The sequence below is a fragment of the Leishmania donovani genome, chromosome 36 (assembly GCF_000227135.1).
Source record: "Leishmania donovani BPK282A1 complete genome, chromosome 36".
In the NCBI taxonomy this organism is placed as follows: domain Eukaryota; phylum Euglenozoa; class Kinetoplastea; order Trypanosomatida; family Trypanosomatidae; genus Leishmania; species Leishmania donovani.
In genome coordinates, this window is record NC_018263.1 from 2,470,077 (window position 1) to 2,493,293 (window position 23,217).

General features: G+C 58.1%; 4 protein-coding genes across 4 annotated transcripts; all 4 read right to left on the reverse strand.

The window, feature by feature from the left end:
* Positions 1-3,185: 3,185 nt before the first annotated feature.
* LDBPK_366590 (hypothetical protein, conserved) lies at positions 3,186-4,022 on the reverse strand (the record flags this gene model as incomplete). Its single annotated transcript, XM_003865722.1, has 1 exon — positions 3,186-4,022. The coding sequence occupies one exon, from the start codon at positions 4,020-4,022 to the stop codon at positions 3,186-3,188; it is 837 nt and encodes a 278-aa protein (XP_003865770.1).
* A 1,589-nt stretch (positions 4,023-5,611) lies between these two features.
* LDBPK_366600 (ubiquitin-protein ligase, putative) lies at positions 5,612-18,106 on the reverse strand (the record flags this gene model as incomplete). The annotated part of the gene is made up of 1 exon (XM_003865723.1): positions 5,612-18,106. One exon carries the CDS (start codon positions 18,104-18,106, stop codon positions 5,612-5,614), a length of 12,495 nt encoding a protein of 4,164 aa, XP_003865771.1.
* Positions 18,107-18,900: 794 nt separating this feature from the next.
* Positions 18,901-19,485, reverse strand: LDBPK_366610 (hypothetical protein, conserved; the record flags this gene model as incomplete). The annotated part of the gene is made up of 1 exon (XM_003865724.1): positions 18,901-19,485. The coding sequence occupies one exon, from the start codon at positions 19,483-19,485 to the stop codon at positions 18,901-18,903; it is 585 nt and encodes a 194-aa protein (XP_003865772.1).
* Positions 19,486-20,724: 1,239 nt separating this feature from the next.
* On the reverse strand, positions 20,725-21,297 carry LDBPK_366620 (hypothetical protein, conserved; the record flags this gene model as incomplete). Its single annotated transcript, XM_003865725.1, has 1 exon — positions 20,725-21,297. One exon carries the CDS (start codon positions 21,295-21,297, stop codon positions 20,725-20,727), a length of 573 nt encoding a protein of 190 aa, XP_003865773.1.
* Positions 21,298-23,217: the final 1,920 nt, after the last annotated feature.

Here is a 23,217-nt window from a genome sequence, read left to right on the forward strand (position 1 = left end):
AGGTCGGCACTCGTGCCCATCGTATGGATGGTGCAAGCATGCTCACGCTGTCGCAGGTCGCTCAGACGCATCGCGCCATCCAGGACCTGACCGCCGGCATCGGCAGTGATGCATCGCTCTGACCTCCCTGCGTCGCGGGTGCTTGGCCCTGTCAGCACCAGAAGTGGCTCGGCATTCGGCAGGGGTAGGGAGGGGCTGCTTGAACTCCCCACACGGAGTGTGTGTGTGTCCAAGCAGACGGAAGAAATGCAAGGGTAGAATCAAGAGTGCGTGCAGTGATTTGCCTTCCATCGCCCAAGCCCCTTGTTTTTGCTGCCCTTGCGCTCCGCAGCCTTTGGTGTGCGCCCTGTAGATAAGGCCTGTACACGCTTTGCTACGGTTGTCCCTGTCCCCCTCCCCATCCGAGAGACGCGCTCCGTCTTTTCCCTCCCCCGCTTGCGAGCTCGCGTCTCCTTCGCGCATCATTCATGTCCGCCCACCTCGGCCAGGGCGGTGCCCGCCACAAGGCAAAGGGCAACGGCACAGTGCACGCGCGTACACATGAGCATGGGTCCCGGAAGGGGAAAGCAACCAAAAATAAAAAAGGTATATTCTGAAAGATGAATGGAGACGCACATGAATGAGTAAGTCGGTGCGCGCGAGAGAAAGAGAGGGAGGAGGAGGGATGTTTTCTTATTGTTGCTTAGGTGCAAAACACACATTTACAAAATCTCCGCCACGACCCCGAAAAAAAAAAAGAACGTCCAGCATAGGAAAAGAAAATTATGCATTACAAGACGCACAAGGACGCACAGACAGAGAGGAACAAAGAGAAGTCGCCAGTCGCACAACGAGCATACAGACACCCAAGCACCGAAGAAAAAAGGACGAAAAGAAACACCTGAGAATCAATAGAGTGGGCCCCAGAAATGCGCCCACGCACGAACGCATGCGGGAGCTTGATGAAGCCGCGGCAAAGAACCCCTTTTCTGCAGGCCTTCTCATATATATATATATATATACCCTTCATGTATTCACTAGAGGAACAGAGAAACGCACCCCAAAAGCAAAGGAGCGCAGGAGGCAGTTATCCCCCGCACGCCGAGACTGTCCACGCTTGGATTGCTCCTCCGCTGGCACCTCACTTTTCGGCGTGCACATGATAAACAACGCTGATGAAAAACGGCGCACGTCGCTTCACGCATGTGAACTACACGTTTTTCCGGTCTCTTATCAGCATTTCACTTTCCCCATGAGCCTCCTCTTTCGTTCCACTTTCCGTGCGTCGTGTCCATCGCTCCAGCGCCCACCCACTACCTCTTCCTGAAATCCTGCCCGTCCCGTCCCCCCTCGAGAAACTCTCCTGCCATCCCACACGCCCCTCCCTTCTCCTCCTTTTTTCTCGCTGAATCACATGCGCACCGATAGTTGTGGGGCACCGAATCAAAGAGAGAAGATCATTAAGAATAATATGGAAAGACTCGGCGGACAACGTTTACTTAAAAAGAAGAACGAAGGGAGCATAGCAACACGGTAAATCGGCAAAATATGCCACCACAAGCGCAAACATCAGCCAACACAAGCACACGCGTAACGGATCAAGACACGAGCTGCCCCCCCCCCGCCCTCCCTCTTTCCTCATCCTTTCAATCAGCGCGGTATGATTGTATCGTCCCTTTTTTTTTCATCGTGTCGCCTGTGAAACAAAAAGGGTGCGGTTGGTAAGACGATGCAGCGGAGAGGGGGGGAGAGAGGGTAGGTAGAAGGGGGTAGGTCCGTGTCGGACGAAGGTGACGTGTTGCTTTCTCCTTCTGTTCCCTCGTTCTATTCTTTGGGGACTCAGATGGTGCCCATTCGCCCGCCCACAACGACTTCTCTGCTTGTTGGATTCCTTCTTCCCCCTCGAGCACGCTCGTGTTCAAGAGCCCTGAGCTGCTGCATCCGTCTCCTGATGCCTGCCGCATTGGCCACCACGCGTTAGTTTTCTTTTTCTTTCCACTGACAGCGATGCATGGCCATCTTCTGCCCGCGCCTCCGGTGTCAGAGATCATAGCTGCGTCATCCATGGCTGGCAGTGCGTCGTCGTGACGGCACGCGGAGCAAGAGCATCCGTGTATCGCACCTGTGCCCCCTCCCCTTGTGTAGGGCTGAGGAACATACAAAGGAGGAGAGACGTGAGAGGAGGCGCGCTGGCGTTCAGCGAGGCTGAGGGGAGCACGCGCACAAATAATACTAGCCTTACACATTTGGAGGATATAGGAAAAAGGAGGCGCAAGCTCACACTCTGGCGGGCCTTGGGCGCAGATGCGTGAAGATGGGCGGGCACACACACAAACACATGCAGACTATCTATTGATTGCGTCGCCGGGAGGACACGCGCTCACGCCAGCCCACAAGCAGTTGCTCGCTTATACACGCGCACGGACGCGATGCGCATGCGTTCGAGATGCGGCAGGGGCAAGGGAGAGGGCCAAACGAATTCATTGCTTCGACCAAGCGAGGGTAGAGAGAAAAAGAGGGCGGAGAGACCGAGAAAGGCGATGAGAGAGGTCGCCCAACCTATCATGAGCCTTGAGTTAGGGCGGTGGGTGAAAAAAGGGGAAGGGGCGAAGCGGCAGTGTTGAATGGCGAACCATCTTCCATGGCACCGCATGGAGTGGATAGACACAACAAAAAGAGAGGGAAGAAAATGATCATGAGAGGAGAAATGTGCGTGGATCGGAGGGGAGGGAGGGGAGGCGGATACCGACAGAAACACATGCACGCACACTTTCTCACGAAAACGGGCAAGAGGAGATGTGAAAGGCTCGCTGAGTACATTGTGTCACCGGGAGCTGCTGCCGGGCCGCGCACCACTTCCTCGGCACCGTGAGATGGCATGTCGGTGCCCCTTGCTGACAGCTCTGCCGACCATTCCCGTTCGAAACAAGCAAGAAGAGCGGAAACACAAACCAAGAAAAAAAAAAACTGAAACATCTTGTCGGGTAGAGTACAAGCATAGGGATAAATAAGAGAGAGCAGCGCTGCGTCTGCATGTAGTTGCCTCTTCTCCTTTTCTCCACCTTTCTTGGTCAGCACGATTGCTTGTGAACGAAGGTGTGTGCATGTGTGCGTGTGTACGATGGTATGGCCAGAAAAGTACGTGGAATAGTCGTCCTTTTACGGCTCTCTGTGCAGTGGAGGTGGAAAGCGGATACGCGCAATCATCACCCATCTTCGCCGCTACCGCTGGCGACCTCGCTACCGTCCCCCTGGCTGCCCAGCACGCACACGGCGCGCTTCAGCGCGTCCTTGTTCGGGCACGGTATCGGGGTCTCGGCTGTCATCACAGGAGGCGGCGACACAACGTACCGCGTGTCCCTCCACACAAGCCACATGCCAACGATGCCAGACACGAAGCCGCACAAGAACTCGACCGTCTTGATTGGGTGGTAGCTCGGTATCCACTTGAAGTACACGTACATGTCGCACAGAGACCGCACAATCAGCGCGTTCGACACCCTCATTTCCAGGCCTGCGTGCAAGCGCTGCTTTGGCGTAGAGGCGTCACGCAGCGCCCGCTGCAGCGCAGAGCGACGAGTGAGCTCCATCAGCACACAGCATGTCAGAGACAAGGACTTGAAGAAGCGGTAGGAGAATGAAAATGCCTCTCGACTCCAACTGTGAAATACAACCTTCTGCAGGTAGTTGAGGTCACCGCTCAGCTGCTCTGGCACCCGCAAGAAGAAGGAGAGACAAGTGAAAAGCCAGTGCCAGAACTCCATCTCCTCTCTCATGGCGAACATCTTCAGTCCTTGACTGAGCGTCATTGCCGGACGGCCGAAGTTGCACAGCATGCGGCACTCAATGATGCTGTCGGCTAGCTGAAAGTATTTTCTCCTGTCCCGTCCGTCAGTGCTGTAAATCATGCACAGACGCACAATGTTGAGCACTGACTTCAACATCATGTCCACGCCTACCCCCTTCTTCTGGTAGTCGCCAAGGGCGACGAGGAAAGGGGCGAGCGTGACAGAGCTGTCATTGGCGATAGACGACTTGCTCATCCGCGCTAGACGAAGAAGAAGAGAGAGCCACAAAGGCAAACGAAAATGAAAGATGACGGCAACGCCCACGCCCGTTGCGGGTAAACAAAAAGAAGACGGCAGAGACACAAGAAGCGATGCAAGAGATGAGTAGCAGCACCAGACCGGGATAACGAGTCAGCCTGCCTCGATGGCTGAGCAAACGAGCAGGGAAAAAAACAGTTTTGTGGTGGCCCGTTTCGATATGTTTAGCACCGCTCCGTCCTTTGCTCGGTTGTTTCCCTCTGCAATCGCCGAGCAAACCCCAAAAGACAACAACAATGGTTGCACGCAGCAACAAATTACGCACGCACACACACGTTGCTAGATGCGAGGGATGGGTAGATGATTGAATGCGCTGATATGTGCGCGGTCGCCGCGGAAGAAGCGGAGAGACGTTTTTGCGGCTGGCTTTAACCGGTGATGCACGCTGTTCTTTTTTTCGTTCTCCTTTTCGTGTGTGTGTGTGTGTGTGTCAACGTGACGAAGGGGAGCGCAGCGCGTTTTGAGGGGGGGGAAGAAAGTTAGTCGCGCACAGACGCCTACCCGTGGAGCTCGACGCACGTGTATGACCCTCTCAATTTGAAACCAAGGGGGAAAGAAACACGTCGGGGTGTTCTGTTCTTCTTTCAGGTGCAAGAGATGCTGTTGGAAGTGGATGGGAGGGAGAGAGAGGGAGGGCGCTTTCCGATGGTTCTGTGAGTGGTAGGTGAGGCAGGGTTAGTGTGCCCGCTTGGCGCCATGTTTCAAGCGCACAGGGGAGAGAAGTTCAACGGAAAGCGGGAAAGAGATGGCGACAGCGGTGACGGATGTATGTAGAATACCAAGTAATCAGACTCCTCGAGAAGAGATGAAAGTGAAATCATCCGATCCACGTCAACCACCACTCCGTGCAGAAGTGGAGCGTAGCTCGGGCGACTGCGTCGAACGCGCACTGAAAACTTAAGTGGAGACACAAGGCACGCCGCAGCGTCACCGTGGATGAGAGGAGCAAGGGCAAGAGTGTTCGACCCGGGTATGGAAGAAAGAGTAAACTTGCCAGCGGAGCGGCCCACGGCGCGTCGGCGTATGATGCCATCGAGAAAGCAACAACAAACGAAATTGACGAGAACGGAAGCAAAGAGGACGCGGAAAAAACAACGAGTTTTCAACTCACTGACACTCCGAGAGACGAGGTGACAGCGCATCGGCAACGGTGAGTGGCGGCCGTGCTGGAAGTTTCGAAAACGCCTAACCCACATGAACGCATTCGAAAACCCTGTCCGCTGTCGCTGCTCTACATCACAGCGCATGCAAAAAGCGAGAGACCACAAGATCTTCGCGTCAGCGTGGCAGTGCGTTTCCTCGAAGGGGAGCAACCAAAAAGAGCCGCAAAGAGCGATGGGCGCATAGAGTGAAAGGGACACGGAGAGGGGGCGGGTACGAGCGAAAAGCCAGCGTGAACACGAGAACAGGCATGGCGGTCACAGCGCAAAACATGCCGTCTCTTCCGCGTCTTCGCGGTCGCTGAAGGGAGGAGGAGGAGAAGGGGAGGCGGCGCAAACAAAACGGCCCAGGCTCTATGTGCCCTGTTATTCATTCTCCGAGTTGGGCGGTATGATGTCCTGCTGGCCATCGTCCAGGGCGACGGACAGTTGTGGGCCCTCGTCCTCGTCCACAACGCGAGCGTTGAAGTCGGTGTCCATATCAGCGCAGTTCTCGATGCTGTAGTAGAGCTTCCGCTTCATCACCTCTAGTGTGCTGTAGTCGGGCACCTCAATCGCGAAAAAGCACGTCGCCGCACGTGGAAGAACCGTGTCGGCATCGGCCTGCGTGGTGAGGGGCAGAATGCGCAGCTTCACCGGCATCCGATCGCGTCCTGACACAAAGCGGAGGAAGAGTCGCCGCTGCAGCGGCGTGGCCTCCTCCAGAGCCTTCCATAGCAGCTGCACACGCCGATCCTCGCTTGTCAACCCTTCATACGAGGCTCCCTTGCGCAGCTCCTCTGGCGTGTAGTCCGCCTGCCCACACACGCGCAGCTCCAACTCCTCTGGGGTCAAGAGCAACACGGCCACCTCCGGCACCACGGAAAGCAGTCCCTCTCGCATTTTATGCAGCTGCAAGTCGAACTCGTGGAGTCGCGCCTGCAGCAACGCCTCGGCGTACTCGCTGCTGCGCGCCAACGTCACCCGCGTCTGGGCGCCTCCCTCAATCAATTCCTTCGTCGAGTGGTCGCTCAGCTGTGTCACGAAGAACTCCTCACCGAAGACGTCCTCGAACAGCTCCGTCTCGGTGCCCCCTGACTCATCCGCGTCCGCCACCGCTGCAGCCGCGTGTGTGGCGCTGAGGACGCGGAACTCACGAACGCACTGCACACAGATCACATCCACCTGCTCCACCTCCGCCTCTGTGATGGGGTAGGCGCACAGGTAGCGCCACACCAGAGGCGGCAGGAATAAATCGAGAGGGTCCTCACTCCGCAGCGCACCACCCATCAGCTTTCCAATGAACGCAAACGCCTCTAGGTCGTAGGCGGAACGGGCAGAAGCGGCCGGCACGTACGCCTCGCGGTGGCTTCCAGTGTTGTGCACATGGTTTGCGGTGGGCACAAAGAACGGCAAACGGCCGGACATGAGCTCGCGGCACATCTCGCTCAGATGCTCGCGGAACGGACCGCCCGCGTCCTCGGCGCCCTCGCCAAGGAAGACGGTGCTCCAGAAGCGTTGATGAGTCTGAAAAATGCGCGACGACTGGGAGCCCAGCAGCGCGAAGGTTTGACCGAAAACAGAAGACTTGACCGACTGCCTCTCCGCGTGCGCCTTGGCACGGTTAATGCAGATGCGGTACTGCTCGGAGCGCACTGAGGACACGGTAAGCACACTCTCGACAAGCTTTCGCCGCACTGCGCGGAACAGCAGCGTGCGCAGCGACAGAAACAAAAGCGTCATGAGCGTTGGGTGGGTGGTGTTGAGGGACAGAAACGGAAGAAGGGCGTGCACAACTTTGCTGACGGCTTTCAGCACCTTGAACATATCCCACGCGCGCTCCGCCACCGCAGCCGCGCTGACCCCGCCGCTGTTGTCGGGGTACGCAAAGGTGGCGAGGTAGTGGGCCAGCTCATCCTCGGCGTTCTTCGTGAACGACTTCGTGACGTCGCTCGAGAAGTTGTCGATGGCGTGGACGACAAGGCGATATGGAAGCAAGTTCTTCTCAAAAGTGTCCATGGACCATGACCGTGCCGCTGGTGTCGGTGCAGTGGCTGGCGTACGTGGGGCAAAAGGAGCTCTGTCGACAGCCACGGCAGCGGTCGCGCTGGCGCCCATCGCGGGGTGCACGCTGCGCAGCACTCGCCACGCCTCCTGCATCGCTGCCATGCGCTGCTGCGTACTCGCCGCCGAGGCGTTGTTGTAGAACGTGTCCATCCGTTCATTCCACGAGTCCGGCACACCGAGCGGGCTGAAGCCCTCCGGCTTGTATTTGAATGGCGAGGAGCCGAAGTTGAAGCTCACGGCACCTCCAGAGCGGAGCGACACAGCCGGGACGTAATAAAGCCCCTGCGGGATGCCGCGAAAGGTGCACGTCTCGGTCAGAGGGGATCGGGACTCGAGAGCAGAGGCGCCGGTGATGGGGCGGCCGTTCAGGAAGAAGCTTAGTTCGCCGTGGGCCATGTCCACGGCGCAGCCCACCACGTCCCCGGCAGCCCATCGCCGCGGCGTGTTCACCGGTTCCGGTACCCCGCGATGCCACATCACGCGCCGAAACAGGTCAACCGACCACGAGGTGGAAGAGTCTCCGACGCCGTGGCCATTGCCGTGCGGCGCCTCACCTTTCTGCATCCACCCGATCTGCATCAGCCCCTGGGTCCGCAAGGTCACCTCAAAGTACCAGGCGCCGGCCCCCACCGCGCAGTCCCCCGTCACGGTCTCGAAATCGAGACCGGTGTTCTTCACGTCCTCCATGTTCACCTGCACGTTTGCGGAGGCCTGCACTGACACGTGGGCCGGGCCCACCCGCTCCGTGGAACCGGCAAACGGGTCGGCCTCCTCGTAGTAGAACGGTGGCAGGGGATACCGGCCACCGGTGAGGAGGTGGGCGGCGAGGTCCTGCAGTGAGCGCATCTGGTTGTATGGGAACATCGTGCCCAGAGAAAGGTTGGCCGGGTCCAAGGGCAAACAGCCAGACGGCACCTCGTGCTCGAAGTAGGCCGCCCCAAAATTGAGCGACACCGAGTCCGCCTGCCCCATCGACACATATGGGTAGTAGGCAACTGATGCTGAGCTGCGCTCCACCGAGCGGTGACTAGGGTGATGACTGCTGTGGCTACTGTCACCACCCTCGTGCCGCGCCCCCGCTCCGTTGGAAGGGCCCATATCTTCGCCGCTGTTGTAGATAGAGGGTATCGTGGAAGAAGGTGAGGGGGAGGCAGCAGCGGCGCCTTCGCTGGGGGCGGCCTCTGGCCCAAAAGTGAAGCTCACCGCCTGGACCCCGTTCACGAGAATCGTGCACCGCTGCGCCGGTATGTCAATGACGATTCCCAGATAGTCCCTGCTGAACCACAGCGGCGTGCTTAGCGGTCTCTGCTGCAAAGGCGGTTGCTGCTGCTCCGCACAGTGAAACGCACCAGTGCAGCCGTTGAAGGTGACTGGATCGCGCCCCTGCATTGCAGCGCTCGTCAGCGGCAGCGGCGTCTCCTGGTCAGCGAAGACAGAGGATGGGATAGGCAACACACCAACTGAAAGGTCGCCTGTTCCGCCGATTCGCAGCTCGTAGTACCATCTACCAGCCGTGAGCGGCACCCCCGCCACCACTGAGCCTCCAGTGCCATCGCTCCGCAAAATGCACACCCCGTCGCCGCTCCATTCGAGCGAGAGACTCTGTGGGTTGCGAACCTTCTGGATGCTCACTCGGTCTGCGGCAGTGTCGCGCTGGCGGTACAGCTGCATTTGCTCTTGTCGGTGGCGCAGGAAATCCACCGTGGCCGCACTCTCCTCTGCGCTGGCGTCCGTCGGCAACGGTGCACCCTCCGCAGTGGCCCTATCATCAGCACCAGAGACCATGCTTGGTGGGGAGCATTCGGGCGCTTGCGCCGTTCGCGCGGCCTGCCAGCACTGGGCTGCATCCCGCTGCATGACGTAGCTCTCCATGCTCATCTGGATGAAGCGGCCCAGCACGCGCTGTGTAGGGAGGCGACGGCGGTAGTGGCGCAAGGCCATGCGGCGAACGTCGTGCAGGAGCAACGGCAATGACAGCGGCGGCGGAGTCGTGCGGAAGCGCTGGCTGAACAAAAGCAGGTGGTTGAGGCAGGTGAAAGCGAGGAGTCGTGTTTTGCTAGTGTTCCGCTGCGCCACGGTGCGCAGAGCCATGAGGCACTCCACCGACCAAACGTACGCCACCGCGGAGCTCGCCGGTGAGTCGAGTGTGAGAAAGACGGAGAGCGCGCTTCGAAAGATACGCATCGCCCGCAGCTGCGGTTGGTAATCGTGAACGACAGCGATGCGATGGCCCCAGTTGGACGACTCCGCTGCCGATCGCACCGTCAGGAAGAACTGTGGCAAGCACACCTCAAACGAAGAGAGTGCCGTGCTGCAAAACTCGGATAGCATCGCACCCAACGTTCGGTCAGCGGAGACGGTTACAAGTCGCCAGCTCGCCACGCTCCGTTCATCCACAAACACAGCGTAGGAGCGCTGCCCTGCCACTTGCACCTCGTACACATTCGAGGCAAACGGCCGCTGAGGGTGCGCCGACTCAAATATGCGAGCGTGCGGCGGCCGCTGGGCAATTCGGAGCAGCTCCGCCAGCAACGCATTCCCCATCTCCCACATCAACTTCACTTTCGCGGCATCCTCGGTGCGGTCGCTGCTCACGCGGCACAGAGAAAGCCACATCTCGTCCAGCAGCGTTGCCATATCCTTGCCTGACGTCGAAACAGCCCAGTCTGCCAACCGCGCTACGCAGGCATCGTCCTTGAGGACTTGCATGGTGTGCTGATCCGATTCGGACAAGCCGTGAGAAGACTTCGCCACGCAGCACACCGCGTGGGCCAAAATGTGTGCGCTGTAGAAGGCTGCCAGTTGGTGATAGCAACTTGCGCAGATGCTGAGCAGCTGCTCACGAGACTGGGAGCGCTTCTTGTGCCACAGCACAGACTGCTGCGACGGCAACGGCTCACTAAGTACGCGAAGGTCGGTCTCTTCCGACTCCGTGCCAAAGTCCAGCTCCTGCGCGCACGCCTCGCGAGCCTGGATGTGGCGAGCGGCTGCCTCTTCGGACTCGTCAAGGTAGCCCACGTCCCCCTCCGTCCAGACGTCCAGCACAACCGATGCGGCAGCCTTTGCCGCGTTCTCGACACCGGTTCGCGTCGTCTTCAGCAGCAGCGCCAGATGTGACTCCAAAAACATCGACAAAGACGAGTTCAGGCGTCGCAGCTGCTCCACCATGGCCGGCCGCAAGGCGAGCTCATACACTCGAAAGTTCTTGATGTCACCGATGAAGGCGCTGGAGCCGAGTTGCTGAGGAATGCCCCCGAGTCGCAGCTCCTCCTGCAAAAGAGAGCCACCGCCAGTCTTCATCGGCCGGGAGTCGAGCAGCAGGCCGCCACGGAAGAGAGACAGGGTAGTGCCGGATTGCACAAAGGTGACGCGGATCCACGTGTTGAGGTCAGTCTCAGACAAGGCAAATGAGCAAATCGTTGCCGGGTCGGCAGGGTCCAACTCCGCTTCGCCGCCAGGGAAGCACGGAAACCACCCAAACTCCAAGTTGCCCCTCGTAATGCGGGCCACCATCTCCAGCGCCGTCGCAGCCGAGCCGCCGCGCAGCATCTGCGCAAAGAGGATTTGATGACGCTCTATGTTCGTCATGCGCAGTGCAAGATCCACGGTGAAGCTCAGCCCCACCGCGGCACCAGCCACCAAACGCACACACCCGCCGTTGAAGTGAATCGTGTCGAACATTTCTCGCTCGGTTGGCAAAAACAGGGCATCTGGCGTAGAGGACGCCGAAAGCCGCGACTCCGTCTGCGCGAGAGCGATGGTGGCAAGCCTAGACGGCCCTGCGTCTTCGTCATCAGCGCCGTCCTCCTCGTCGAGGTCGTCCATCCCGTGTAGGGGGTACGGGGAGCGTGTACCGAACTCGGAGTCACCGTCGTCCTCCGGGTCACTGCCCTCGTCGTCCTCTTCCTCGTAGGTCATGTCCGGCACGTCGGGGACGGGGCCCAGCAGATGGTGACGCAGAGGGTCGAGGGCTGCAAAGGTCCGCAGCCGCATCGATGAAGGGGCCGTAGGGGAAGCGACGCTGTCGCCAACCCGCACGAGGCTGCACCCTGCGTTCCCTCGAGATCCCAGCTGCTCCCTCTCGTCGCTGCCAACCCCAATTCCGCGGTCCGTCCGCATCGCGCTGAGCGAGTTTCGGAGCAGCCCCCGCCGCTGCCGGTACTGAAGCAGGCCCCACAAGCTCAGCACGAGCTCTAACCGAACCTGGTCCATGTTGGACGCGACATCGTTGGCCATGCCGGTCAGCACCGAGAGAGAGTCAATCAGCTGCGGCGACACCGACACAACGTGGCGTTCCGCACAGCGAACCAGCACGCAGGACAGCTGGGCGACAAGACACACATCCTCACTCGACCGTGTCGCCGGCGTCACCGTTACAAACCACACTTGTGCCAGATGCGCCACCGCCTCGGCGAGCTCCAGGTGTGCCTTGTCCCCCTTGATGGGAAAGGTGTCAGTGGGAGGCTCGTCCCCACCCAGGGTGGCGTGCACGAAACGCAGCGGGAGCCTCTTGATGACGTGAGTAGCCATGGCGGGCTGCGCGGTTGTCGAGGCTTTCACCGCCGCCTTTGACGCGTCGCCTGCATGCACCTCCAGAACCTCGCACATCTCCTCCGACCACGAGGGGTGCAGGAGCAGCACAGGTGCGATGGTATGCGTGGAGAGATGTGCCATAACCGTATCACCCGGTACAGCCAGTCGGGGTATGCCACCAAGGATCGCAAGGCCGAGCAGAATGTCACGCGTGTTGGTTTTGTCGTAACTACCCTTTCCCTGATCCCCTTCAGGAATCTGCGGGCCGGCTTTCAGCGTGTGCTGGAGCCACGCCTGTAACTCCGTCTGCCATGCGTGATGGCTGCGCTCGTCGCGGTCGTTGTTGAGGTGCTGCAGCAGCGACAACGCGAGCCAGTGAGCCGTGTCGCAGGAAGTTACCACGCTCAAGTTTGCGCTGCTCTCCACAACATGCCGAGTTTCGGAGGCGGACATGCGCGCGTCGTCAGTGGTAATGATGCAGCTTGCCAACTGAAGGAGCACTTGAAGGAAGTTGGGCAGCGATGGAGGAGATGGCCAGGCAGTTTCGGCATTGGCCGGCGCGGCGCGCGCCGCACGCGAGCTCGGCGTGGTGGAGCTTGTAGCATCCACCTTTCTCGGATTGCCATTTGGAGCGGGAACGAGAACAACTGTCGGTGGTGTTAGATACATCGTGTAGTACCACGCCATTAAAAGCGCCGTCACCGCCTCGCTCTCCTCAGCGCTGAAGAGGGCGACACGTGAGGTGGTCAAGAGCCACCGCGTCGCCATCTTCGCAAGCAGCGCTGCAACGCGGCTGGTGTGGATGGCGATGACGTCTCCTGGCACGCCGCGAAGAAACTTGCACAGGAGTGTCAAATGGCCGAGCAAGGTTGTCACATAGCGGGCTGGAAGCGGCAGCTGTGGAAGGCTCACCTCTGCCGAGGAGGCCAAGGCGCCCACGAGAGCATCGAGACAGCGCCCCACCGTTTCCGCGAGCTCTGGCATCGACGTGGGTGCAATGAAGGCGACCTGAGACGCAGCCTCGCCGATCACCTTCGCCGCGCGCATAGATAAGAGACGGAACGCATCCCATCCGTCCCATGAGACCTCCAACTCCAAACGCGGGCCCAAGTGGCGCGCGCCGGAAGCTAGTTCTGTTGGCGACACCACGCGCGAAGAAGCTCCGGCGCCTTTTACAGGCCAGGTCTGGTAAACAAACGGGCGAGCCCCAAAGTTCACGAGAACACAGCCTTTTCCCTTCATGCCTATGAGCGGGCTGAGCTGCTCCGACGTCACCAGAGCCTTGACGGAGTGAACAGACTTGCCGTTACGGGTCCAGAAAATGTCGCCCGCCTCGCGGTCCCAACCACAGCCGACAACGTCACCCATACCGAAGGTAGAGCCGATTACGCGCGCGTTGCGGTTGTTGTATACGGCCCCTTCCAGTCCGTCGTACGCGAATGAGTCTGGGTTCCAGCCTGGCATCTGCGAGAGACTGTAGTCCGCTGGCCCCAGACCAACGCTCACGTACCCGCCCTGGTACAGATCCACCACGTGAACCTCGTAGTAGTACGATGCTGCTTCCTTGCGTACCGACTTCGTCCAGGTGCATGGCGCGACGCAGCTGCCGCGGCCGCCGGAGGAGCGCAGCGTCAGGCCGGCAGCCCCGACCGTCATGGTGGAGGCACACCCGATCGGAGAGAGTTTCGTGGCCCGCAGCGCCCGCGGCAGAGAGCCGTTCACTCGCTCATACAGCAGCTCCGGGGACCCGTCAGCAGTCCAGAGACGGCGCATCACCTCGGCGGAGGCACTGGTGGTTCGCAACTTGCGCAAATCTGTGCGTCGGAACGGACAGGAAAAAAGGGCAGCCAACAGCAGCACCCACGGCTGCGCCTGCTTCCCCACCTCCTCGTACGCCTTCACAGCCGCCTCAAGAAGCAGAAAGAAGGCGCTTTGCAGTCGAGTGAGCTGCTCCACTGAGCATCCGTCGACGCCGTCAGCGTAGTGCCAGCCGCACAGGGTCCGCGCAATGACAGGGTGCAGCACACGCGCAAGCAGCGCACTGTGCCGCGCCTCCTCGGTGAGCTGCCACAGAAGCTGGAGGCCAACAAGGCGATACTGCGCCTTCTTCGAACGCCACGCCACGGCGCTCTCCATCTCTGACGTACTCATCTCACTTTGGAAGCAGGCAATGATCTCGGCGCCGACGTTCAGGCCTGCCGCTTCCTCACGCGACGACATGAGCGCCTTAAGTTGCCGCATGGCCTTCCAGCTCTTGAAGAGCCGCCGCCACTTCTGCCGCTGCGTCAATTGTGCAGCATGCGAATTAGATGCGCTGCTGGCGCGGGTCCTCGACGAGGCAGAGGAAGAAGTCGCTCCCGCCTGCCCCGTGCCGACCTCGTCGTCGCCCACCTCAGCGATCGGCTCGAACAAGGCCAGAAAAACAGCGCGCTCCCGCATCTTAGTAACGTACTCCTTCGACTCCTGCCGCTTCGACAGACACCACGGCCGCAGCTTGAGCACCAGCTGGAACGCAGGGAGAAGGCTCTCGGGAGTGGCCTCACGCAACGCCTGCGTCGGCAGTAGCAGTGCACAGCAGGCAGCCATCACCTGCCGCTCCGTTTCGCGCAGCTGCTCATCACGCACTACACGTAACGCCGAGACGTCCTTCATCTGCAGCTCCTCAAACACACGGCTAAGCACACCGACGCCGCCTTGAAGATTCTTGATGAGAGCGTCGCGCTCTGTATTCAGGCGGCGCTGACCGTTACGCAGCACGCTCAGGTACGGCGGTCTTGGCGACGCCGCAGCTGTTTGCTGCCCACCTTGTGCGGTAGACGCTGCCGCCGCCGCCGCCGCTACTGGCACCGCGTCCTGTGAGGAGGGGAGGGGGTTGAGCAACGTGCACCCTAGCTGGGCGAGCGAGTAGGTGAGGGCGACGCACAGACGCGAGGCCCAGCGCTTCGCCTCCTCGCCGGGAAAACGGTCGATCAGCACGAGGAGGGACTCTCGGCACTTTTGCAACGACACCGAGCACGCAGCAAGTGCGGATGTCGGGAGCAGTGGAAGGGATACAGCGAACGAGGCGAGCAGTGCTCCAATCGGGCTGAGCTGCAGGCACTTGAGAAACGTCGCTTCCGCTTCGGGCAGCTGGCGCAACGCCGTCGACACAGCGTCGACCATTTTCTCGCAGCACCGCAAGAGCGCGGTGCTGTAAACGCACTGCAAAGTCTCCAGCCGCGCCGCATCCCCGTCCATACCACAACCCGACAGAAGCACCTCCGCCAAAACCTCCAAGCAGTGGCTTGTCCGCAGCAGGCCGTCGACGCTCTTCACGCGCAGCGAGCGGTCCACTTGGTACATGGCCTCCATATATAGGGCAGAGAATAGAGAGGACAGCTGACAGGCGGGTTGTGAGGAGAGCAGATCGCAGCACGTGTGCAGAGAGCTATACAGCGTCAGCAGGCAGCAGTAGACCGTCTCTGCCGCAGGCGCTCGCAACTTGCCCGATTGTGCCTCCAGGAACAGCAGCCGGCCGCCCTCTGTCAGGAAACACTGGCAGCAGCATCGAAGGAGTGCGGAGGAAGACGGGGCATCCAAACAAGTGCAGCGAAGCGCAAACCGTATGATGGATTCGCGCAGATGCGACGTTGGCGTGGTCACCACAGAGCGATCCGTCTCCTCACCCTCCACCGCTGCCCGCAACAGCTGCTCCACTGAGTCGTAGCACCCGCCCACGCGAAGGGCAAAGTCGAGCGGTGAGCTGTACAGCCGCGCGAGCAGATTCACCTGAAGCAGAGTGCAGGCCTGCTGCACTAGATCGCGGTCACCCTGCGAAGTCTGTGCCGAATCAGCCTGCTGAGCCACCCCAAGGAGCAGGGTTAGCACGGCATCGTCAGGGTCAAGTACAAAAGGCGGAACGACTGAGGCCCAGGTGGATTGATCTGTCAAGTACTGCGCAGACCACAGAATCCGCTGCGCGTGTGCGGCGCTGCGCTCCAGGACGGCTTTTCCGCATTGCCACGAGGTGTCGTACGGCACATGTGGAGCAGCTTCAGTGTGGCCCGCATACGCCCACATCTCCCACAGAAACACCTGCGGAGCGGCGCTAGTGGTGGCAGCAGCGGCAGCACCGCTCAAAGGCACCGCGACAGCGCAGCAACACAAGGATTTTCGTGCGGGGTCCGCAGAGACGCCCTTGACACACCAAGAGACTGGAAGCTCGACGCTACGCTGCGCTACAAGGCACCGCCGGTCACGCGCGTAGTCGAACACGCACAGCGTGTGGTCAGAGCGCACGCCGGCGATGGTGTACGACTCCCGCGATGCCGCGAAGAAGACCTCGTCCGCCTCCTCGATCCAGGCCTGTGGCACAAAATCAAGCACCTGCCGACTGTCGAGGGAATCCCCAAGGACTGGAAATGAACCCACTGCGCACCAATATGGCTCACCGTAGGGCAAGAGAGCGTGTTCGTGGTGCGGTGCGTAGTCCATGATCACATTGCCGTATCCTTCGTCGAGTGGGAAGTACGCACAGAGGCCGTCCTCGTTGCCCAGCAGCGGTCTCCGCGCATCTCGCGCGAGCTCCGCGGCTGTGCGAGTGTGCTGCCAAACGCGCACCTCCGCTGCCAATCCGATGAAGCTCTTGCCCACGACGCACTTGGCGTTTGCAATGGCGTTGGGTGAAACAAGGGCTGGCTGCCGACTGACCAGCTCGTGATCAAGCCAAAGCTCCCACGCCGCCCCGTTGAAGTTGAGAGCGACATGCCACCACCGTTCCAGCACGGACAGCTTGCCGGCGGAGTTGTACATCGCGAAAGACGGTCCTAAGCGCGGTGTGCGAGCACCGCCACGCCATCGAACCCCGTCGCCGACAGGCTCCAGCCCGAGAAGCACCTCCTCAACACTCTTGTCACCTATGGAAAGGAAAATCTGGTCCTTCGCCACGCTTCGCGGAAACACCCACATCTCAATGCAGAAGGGGTGAAACCTGTCCTTGAGAGTCACACGCCCCACCGCGACTGAAACGGACTTGGTAAAGTGGAAGGCAGTGCGACGTCTTGACGCCGCATTAAGCGATGGATTGCGGAAAAGTGGGGCAAGCGTTATTGTCGACGCAGTGCCGAGGAGCGCCTCGACAGAGGTCTCGCCCACGTAGAGACAACCGCGCGTGCGCTGGGGAGGATGCGACGAAACAAGACAGCACAGCGTGTCCGTCCCCGTCACACAGAAGTGGAAGCGCACCTCCGCTAGCGGGAGGCCGGTTGTGCGCAGCGTTAGACGGCCATGACTCTCTCCATCCAGACCCTCTCGGCAAACGGAAAAGTGCCAGAAGTGCTCATCTCGCCCAAGAGCTCGTATGCACAGAGCAACAGCTTCGTTGAGGTGTAGAACAACATCCCCGCGCTGGCCCGGAAGCTGCTGCACGCTGCGCTGGATGAGACGCGTACCCATCGTACCCAAGGCCTCGTAGCGGGCAACATGCGTGTCACCCAGAAGGAGAAGAGTGCGGCCGTGTGCCGAGCATTGCAACGAGTCCTTCGGCCGGAACTGAGCGGGCAGCACGAGCGTCTTGACAAGGAAATCAGACATGGTCGCCGTAGAGACACGGACGCACTGCGACGATGACTTGGGCGGAAACACGGCAGGGTCTAGAGTGAGAAGGGCGGAAGGTGCAACTAGGCACTTCATTAACAGGGACAGACAGCCGCTGCGCAGCGCCAAGCCAAGTTTTGTACGCGCGACCGCCACACGCAATTCATCACTCAATTCATCCTCGCTGGCGTGTGCTTCAACGATGCGAAAGAGCTCCAGGCACGATTGTGGCGACGCAATATCCCAGTTCACATGCGCGACGCTGTCGAGTAGCACTGACGTGTATGCGCCCTTCTCATCACAATCTGTGACGGCACCGAGCAGTGCGATGGTGCTTAGCAAACTTGTGTGCTCCTCTTGTGCGGGAAGGGAAGCGCCCATCGACACAATAGCCTCACTCAATCGGTCACGAATTTTCTTCGATGACGACAAAGACAGCTTGACTTTCCGAAAACGAACTTCAAACACACGCTCGATGCGCGTTGAGTGGGCGTAAAGGCGCTTCTTGAGACCAGAAAGAAGGCTGCGCTGCAGGTTTTCCGCCAGCGGTGCCTCCAAAAGAAAACTCGGCACGCTGGCCTCATCAGAGGCCGCGAAGGGAACGTCAGTCGATCCTTCGGCCTCGTGATCATCGGTGGAGACAACGCTGTCGATGATGTCCGCCACACTTAGCAGCCCCCAATCATCGGCATTGTTGCCGAAGCTCATCACGCTGCTTCTTTTGAGAACAATGGTATCACCTGCGATGCTCACTGGGGGGGGGGGGAGGGTAGGTGAACGATCACCAGCAGGAGCAAAATGCAAGAGTCAAGAAGAGAAGTGTGCAACAGATGCGTAGATGCTTGCACCCGGCTTACTTCTTCACAAAGAAAAATAAAATGCGCGAAGATGAGAACGCGCAGTCGAGTCAGAGGGCAGAGGCAACGCGGCGTTTCTCTATAATGCCCTACACTGATCTCTGAAGCGACGCGGGAAACCCCGAACAAGAGAGTCGAAGAGCACCGCTCTTCTCTTTGTGTGTGTATGTATGTGCCTGCGTGAGAGAGTGAAAACTTCGACCGCTCTTTATTCCCTTTTTGTTTGTACCGGTGCAGTGGGCAAAGTGCGCGTCCCTCTTCAGAAGGAGACGTGGCTACCTTCCGACTCGCTCTTCCGAGAAGAATTTGAAAGCAAAAGAGAGGCGGAATTCAGCAAAGAAGATGCTCCCGCGCTGATCATGAAAGAAGAGAAGCGGCCCGCAGACGCTACCGGCCGCTATTCTGAAGAAAAAGAAAAGGCTCTGTGAGACCAACTCTCGATTTGCCTCCTCCTTTCGAATATGTTTTGTGCGGGCCAGTGGCAGCTGCATGTGTCTCTTGTTCTTCACACAATCACTTCCTTCGGCTTGTTTTGTCGCACGCGATGTTCACGTAATGCAGCAGTTCGGTAATTTGTAACTCGTCATTTGAGCGAGTCATCACCACTTTTTCCTTGCAGGGCACGAGAGGAGGGAAAAAAGTACGTCACGTCCTCTCCGCTTCGGGCGTCGAAAAAAAGGCACGTATTTCGGTCACCTGTGGTGTCCTGAATTCGTCCGGAAGAGTTGCAGAGTCAACATCAACACTTAGACGCTCGCACGCATTGAGCAAGCACGCCCGAGCAGCAGCTTCCGGAAACAAACAGTAGTGGCACGCATACAGTGTGTCAGACAATGCGATAGCGACGCGTCCGACGCACTCCCGAATCTTGAGAGGCAGTGGCCGATGCAACACAAGCCTCTTAAGCTCCAGTCGCAGGCAGCCTTCGATCAGTACTACGTGCGGCCTCACGAACTCAAAAATAAGCATTTCGACAGCGACGATATCCGTTTCATTTGAGACCGGCCGCAGCTGACCTAAAGTCGGACATTTTGCGCTCATGCGACTAATGTTGAGAGCGTACGACAAAGAGGCAGAGAACAGCACATCCTGTGGCACTTTTATGTGCAGCTTTGCACGAGTGAGGTGATAAATCACAGCCGCGCGGTTTCGTATGCTGCGCGAGCACTTCAGTTGATGAAATGGGTGTGATTGCCTCTCGAGACGCGAGGAGTCGATGCGTTCACACATTACAAAGCCATGCCTCAAGATATGCGTACAGCCATGGAAGCTGGCGACACAAAGAGAAGGGTAGTAGAGAAGGTAGAGCGTAGAAAACGGGAGAGAAAACTAAAAATTTTTCAAACAAGAACAGCAAGTCGCGCAAACACCATGGCAGCGCTCCGAACGCACGGAGCAACCCATAATCGTGTGGCACTTCGGTTCACGGATATCACAAGAAGATAAGATACTCTCTTTTGAATACTGGCATCAAAGGCTATTCAGAGAGCCTTGCGCAGCAGTTGTCTCCCACAAAGGAGGGCCATCGCGTCGTTTCTTTTTTTTTCTTTACAAACCGAATACAACTTTCTCCTCAGCCCGTCAAATACCACGCACCCCAACGATAAACGGCGAAAACAAAGTGTGTCGGGTGGCGCCTGCACACAAAGAAGGCAACAAGACTACCGTGTCTTTTTAGCTGGTCTCCGTGGAAGAGTCTGTAATAGTATCAGAAATCTGAATGCCCTGCATCATGCCCACGGCAAAGGTCAGCACGCTAATAAGCGCAATGCCGACGATAATCCCAGTCGCTGTGGTGCTGGACATAGCAATAGTCACAGTCGTGTCGCTAGTCACCTCGGCCTCGGCAGCAAAGCACACCGTTGCCACCAGAGTCGCAATCAGAACGAAAACTGTTGCCCTCATGACTGCTGATGTTTTCAGCTCAATATCGATAGATTGAGTCCTCGAAGATGCTGATCGATTCGTGTCGCTCTCACTTGGGCCGATTATTGTTGGCAGAGAGGGAAGGTCGAGGCGTTGGTCCTTGCCTTTACCATTGCAGTAAGCAAAAAGTGAAAGCTACGTTCCCTTCTTGTGTTGTCTGCTTGGCAAAACTCCTTCTTTTCCCCTCGAGTTTATGGAAGGAACAATTCCTTTTGCGAGTACGAGTGTGCGTGCTGCGGCTGCCAAGAACCTGTTCCGACAGAAAGTCGTGCGAATCGTAAAAAGGGGAAAAATGATGAGTGGAAGGTTGATGTTAAGCGGCGCCAAGGTAAATGAAAGCATGTTGTTTGGCAAGTTCTGATTTTACGCTTCGAAAAGGTCGGCAAATGCGTCGGCACGGCGTTTTCGTGTGAAGTGCCACGTTGCTTTCGACAAGGCCACAGCGCTAGTGTCGAAACAAAACTTTTTGGTTGTCATTTCGTTATGAAATCCTTCTGTGAGTAAAGCAGAGACTGTTTCTCCGGTGGGGACAGAATAAGAAACTCAATTTGCGTCTTTGCACTTTACGTGACGCAAATACCATGCGGACCACGAGGAGCGTTCCCCTTCAGGAATCGACGCATAGCTCTGATAATCTGCAGTGTCACGCTTTAGCTTCAGCCACCGCCGAATCGTCCCCTCGCCCGCGGCGTCATCGCCTAGAAGCTCGTTTTCCAAAAGAGGAACGTCACCCAGATCCACATGCTGCAATCGGTCGGCTGCGTTCTCGTCCATCAGCAGGTCATCAAGTAGCTCGTCTACAACCGAACGACTATCGTCCAAGTCTGCAGGAATGTCGCCAATGGAGCTGATATCTTCAAACACTTTGGCGCAGTGAACCTCTTTTGTGGCGCTGCGGTTGATAATAGCCCTCTGACGAATGGCATCATGGATCGGGACACGCTTCTTCAAGTCACTGAGGAATTCGATCGCGGTGTCCCTCCGCTCCTGAAGGTACCTCTGCTTCCACTGAAACTCATCCGATCCTTCTGAGAAGCTTGAAAACACGCGCTTTGAATCCGTCACAACTCCAGTCATGACCGTCACAAGTAATCGAACACAAGTGCCACGCCTCATTGATCCTCACTGTCCGCGCCTCGTCCCGGAGCAAAGGGTTCCTTTCCGTTGTGGTGACAGTGAGAATAAAAAAGTGTATGGCAACAAGAGAAATGGATAGTGGCGGAGAGTGAGGTTGACGCATCGAGGTCGGTGCACAAGCAAAGAACAAAAGGCGAGAAAACGAGGTCAAAGAATATGTGCATGATGCATTCCAATACATGCGCCTCGTTCTTCCCAGCTGGCGAGTTTTCTCTCACCGATTAAGAGTATACCAAACTGCTATCCTTCGCCTTAATCTCACGATAACACTACGCAAGAATACGAAGACCTACCTATTTTTTCCTCCATTCAAGGATTCCTGTCTTTTCATTGTAGTAGCCCTGAACTACGCCTCGCATGGTTGATGACAAGCCACGAGATGGCCTGTCTGCAAGAGTATGTTTGAAACGAATATAGAGGAATGTGAGGAGCACGCCCAGGATACGGAGATGTGTATCCATGCGTGCAATCTGCACTGTCCCCGTCACACACCGCGGGAAGTCTCCTCTGATGAATTCCAAAGGTGATGTGTGTCTCACCCAAAATATGTGAATGCACGGCAACGTGAGCGGCAAAGGGCTGAATAACCTAACCCTACGGTCCGCGCTTCCGCCTACATCAGCGCCTATGGCGTCGAAACGCCGTTGTCACCAGCTGCGCCAGCCTCGCCACCTTCAGAAAACAAAGCAGCCAATCAGCCAGGCAATTGCGCAGCTGTAACCATAGTCACCGTCGGAGCCTCCCTCTTCAGTGGCACGAAGCACGGCGCGTTGTCCTCCCGGCGATTCGGCAAATCGGTGGCCTGCCCCAAAGGCAGCCCTGGGGCACCCACCCTTTTGACAGAGCCATGCAATCAGGCTCGGGTTATCCACACTCATGGCGCTGAGCTCCTGCTTCGGGTTTATGATTGCGCACCGCGGCACGCAAGTACTTCATCGGGAGCTTCATTGGGTTGATTCTCGTGTTGCTCCGCAAAGACCAGTGGTGCCACTTGCGAAAAGCCGTTCATGCATGTATAAGCGAGCAATCGCTCCACCGCGGCACTGTCCGCCTGGGCTATTCCGTGTCAAATGGCTAGGGAGCTTTACAGCGTTGCAGGTCAACAACATGAGCAAATGCAGCGCCGTCTCGACTCCCTCATGAGGCTCTATCAGGCCCCCAGGCAATTTCTTGCGCAAGAAACAACTCTGCAGTCTTGCCCGACAAATCAGTGCATGTGCCTCCCCACGTCTTCACGTCCGTGAGAGCAAGCGCGCCCTCCACACCGGTGGCTTCCTCGCGCTTTGTAAGACTTTCTTGGTCAGAAGAATACGTCCAAAACCCGCTCTCACGTCTCTGTGGAGTTAGCGGTACCTTCTCCGCTTTGTGGTGCAGCTTCAGAATAACGGACGTGTGGCTGAGAAAGGTCTCCTCCACGTTCCCCAGCTCGTTTGCCAAGCGCATCACCTTGACAGCAGGACGTAACAAAGACACCGTGTTTCGACTCGGCCTTTGTGCAAAGTTCCCCTACATGACGCCGAAGGACGCCACCAAACTCATCAAGGGTCGTCTTCGCTGTGTTGTCACCCTCATCCACGGCCGCCACAGCTTGTGGAGTGGCCTCGACTAACGGTTCCAAATGTGCTGTATGCTGGAATGAGGATATTCATGTCTTTCTCCAAGACTGAGACTTGAGTGGCTAGCTGTCCATCCTTCGTACAGATCTGGCCCCCTGTTAGCCTTTCCATTGTGGATTTCTCTTCACCGAAGCGACGCTTGAATTGATGTGATTCACTTTCGATGGCAAAGAACTCTTTGCGGAACGCTTCATGTACGTGCGAGAACATTTCTGATACCGTCGCAACGAGCTCTCACTCATTGCCGGGCGTGGCCCCCATCAACTAAGTCAGCACTTGTTGC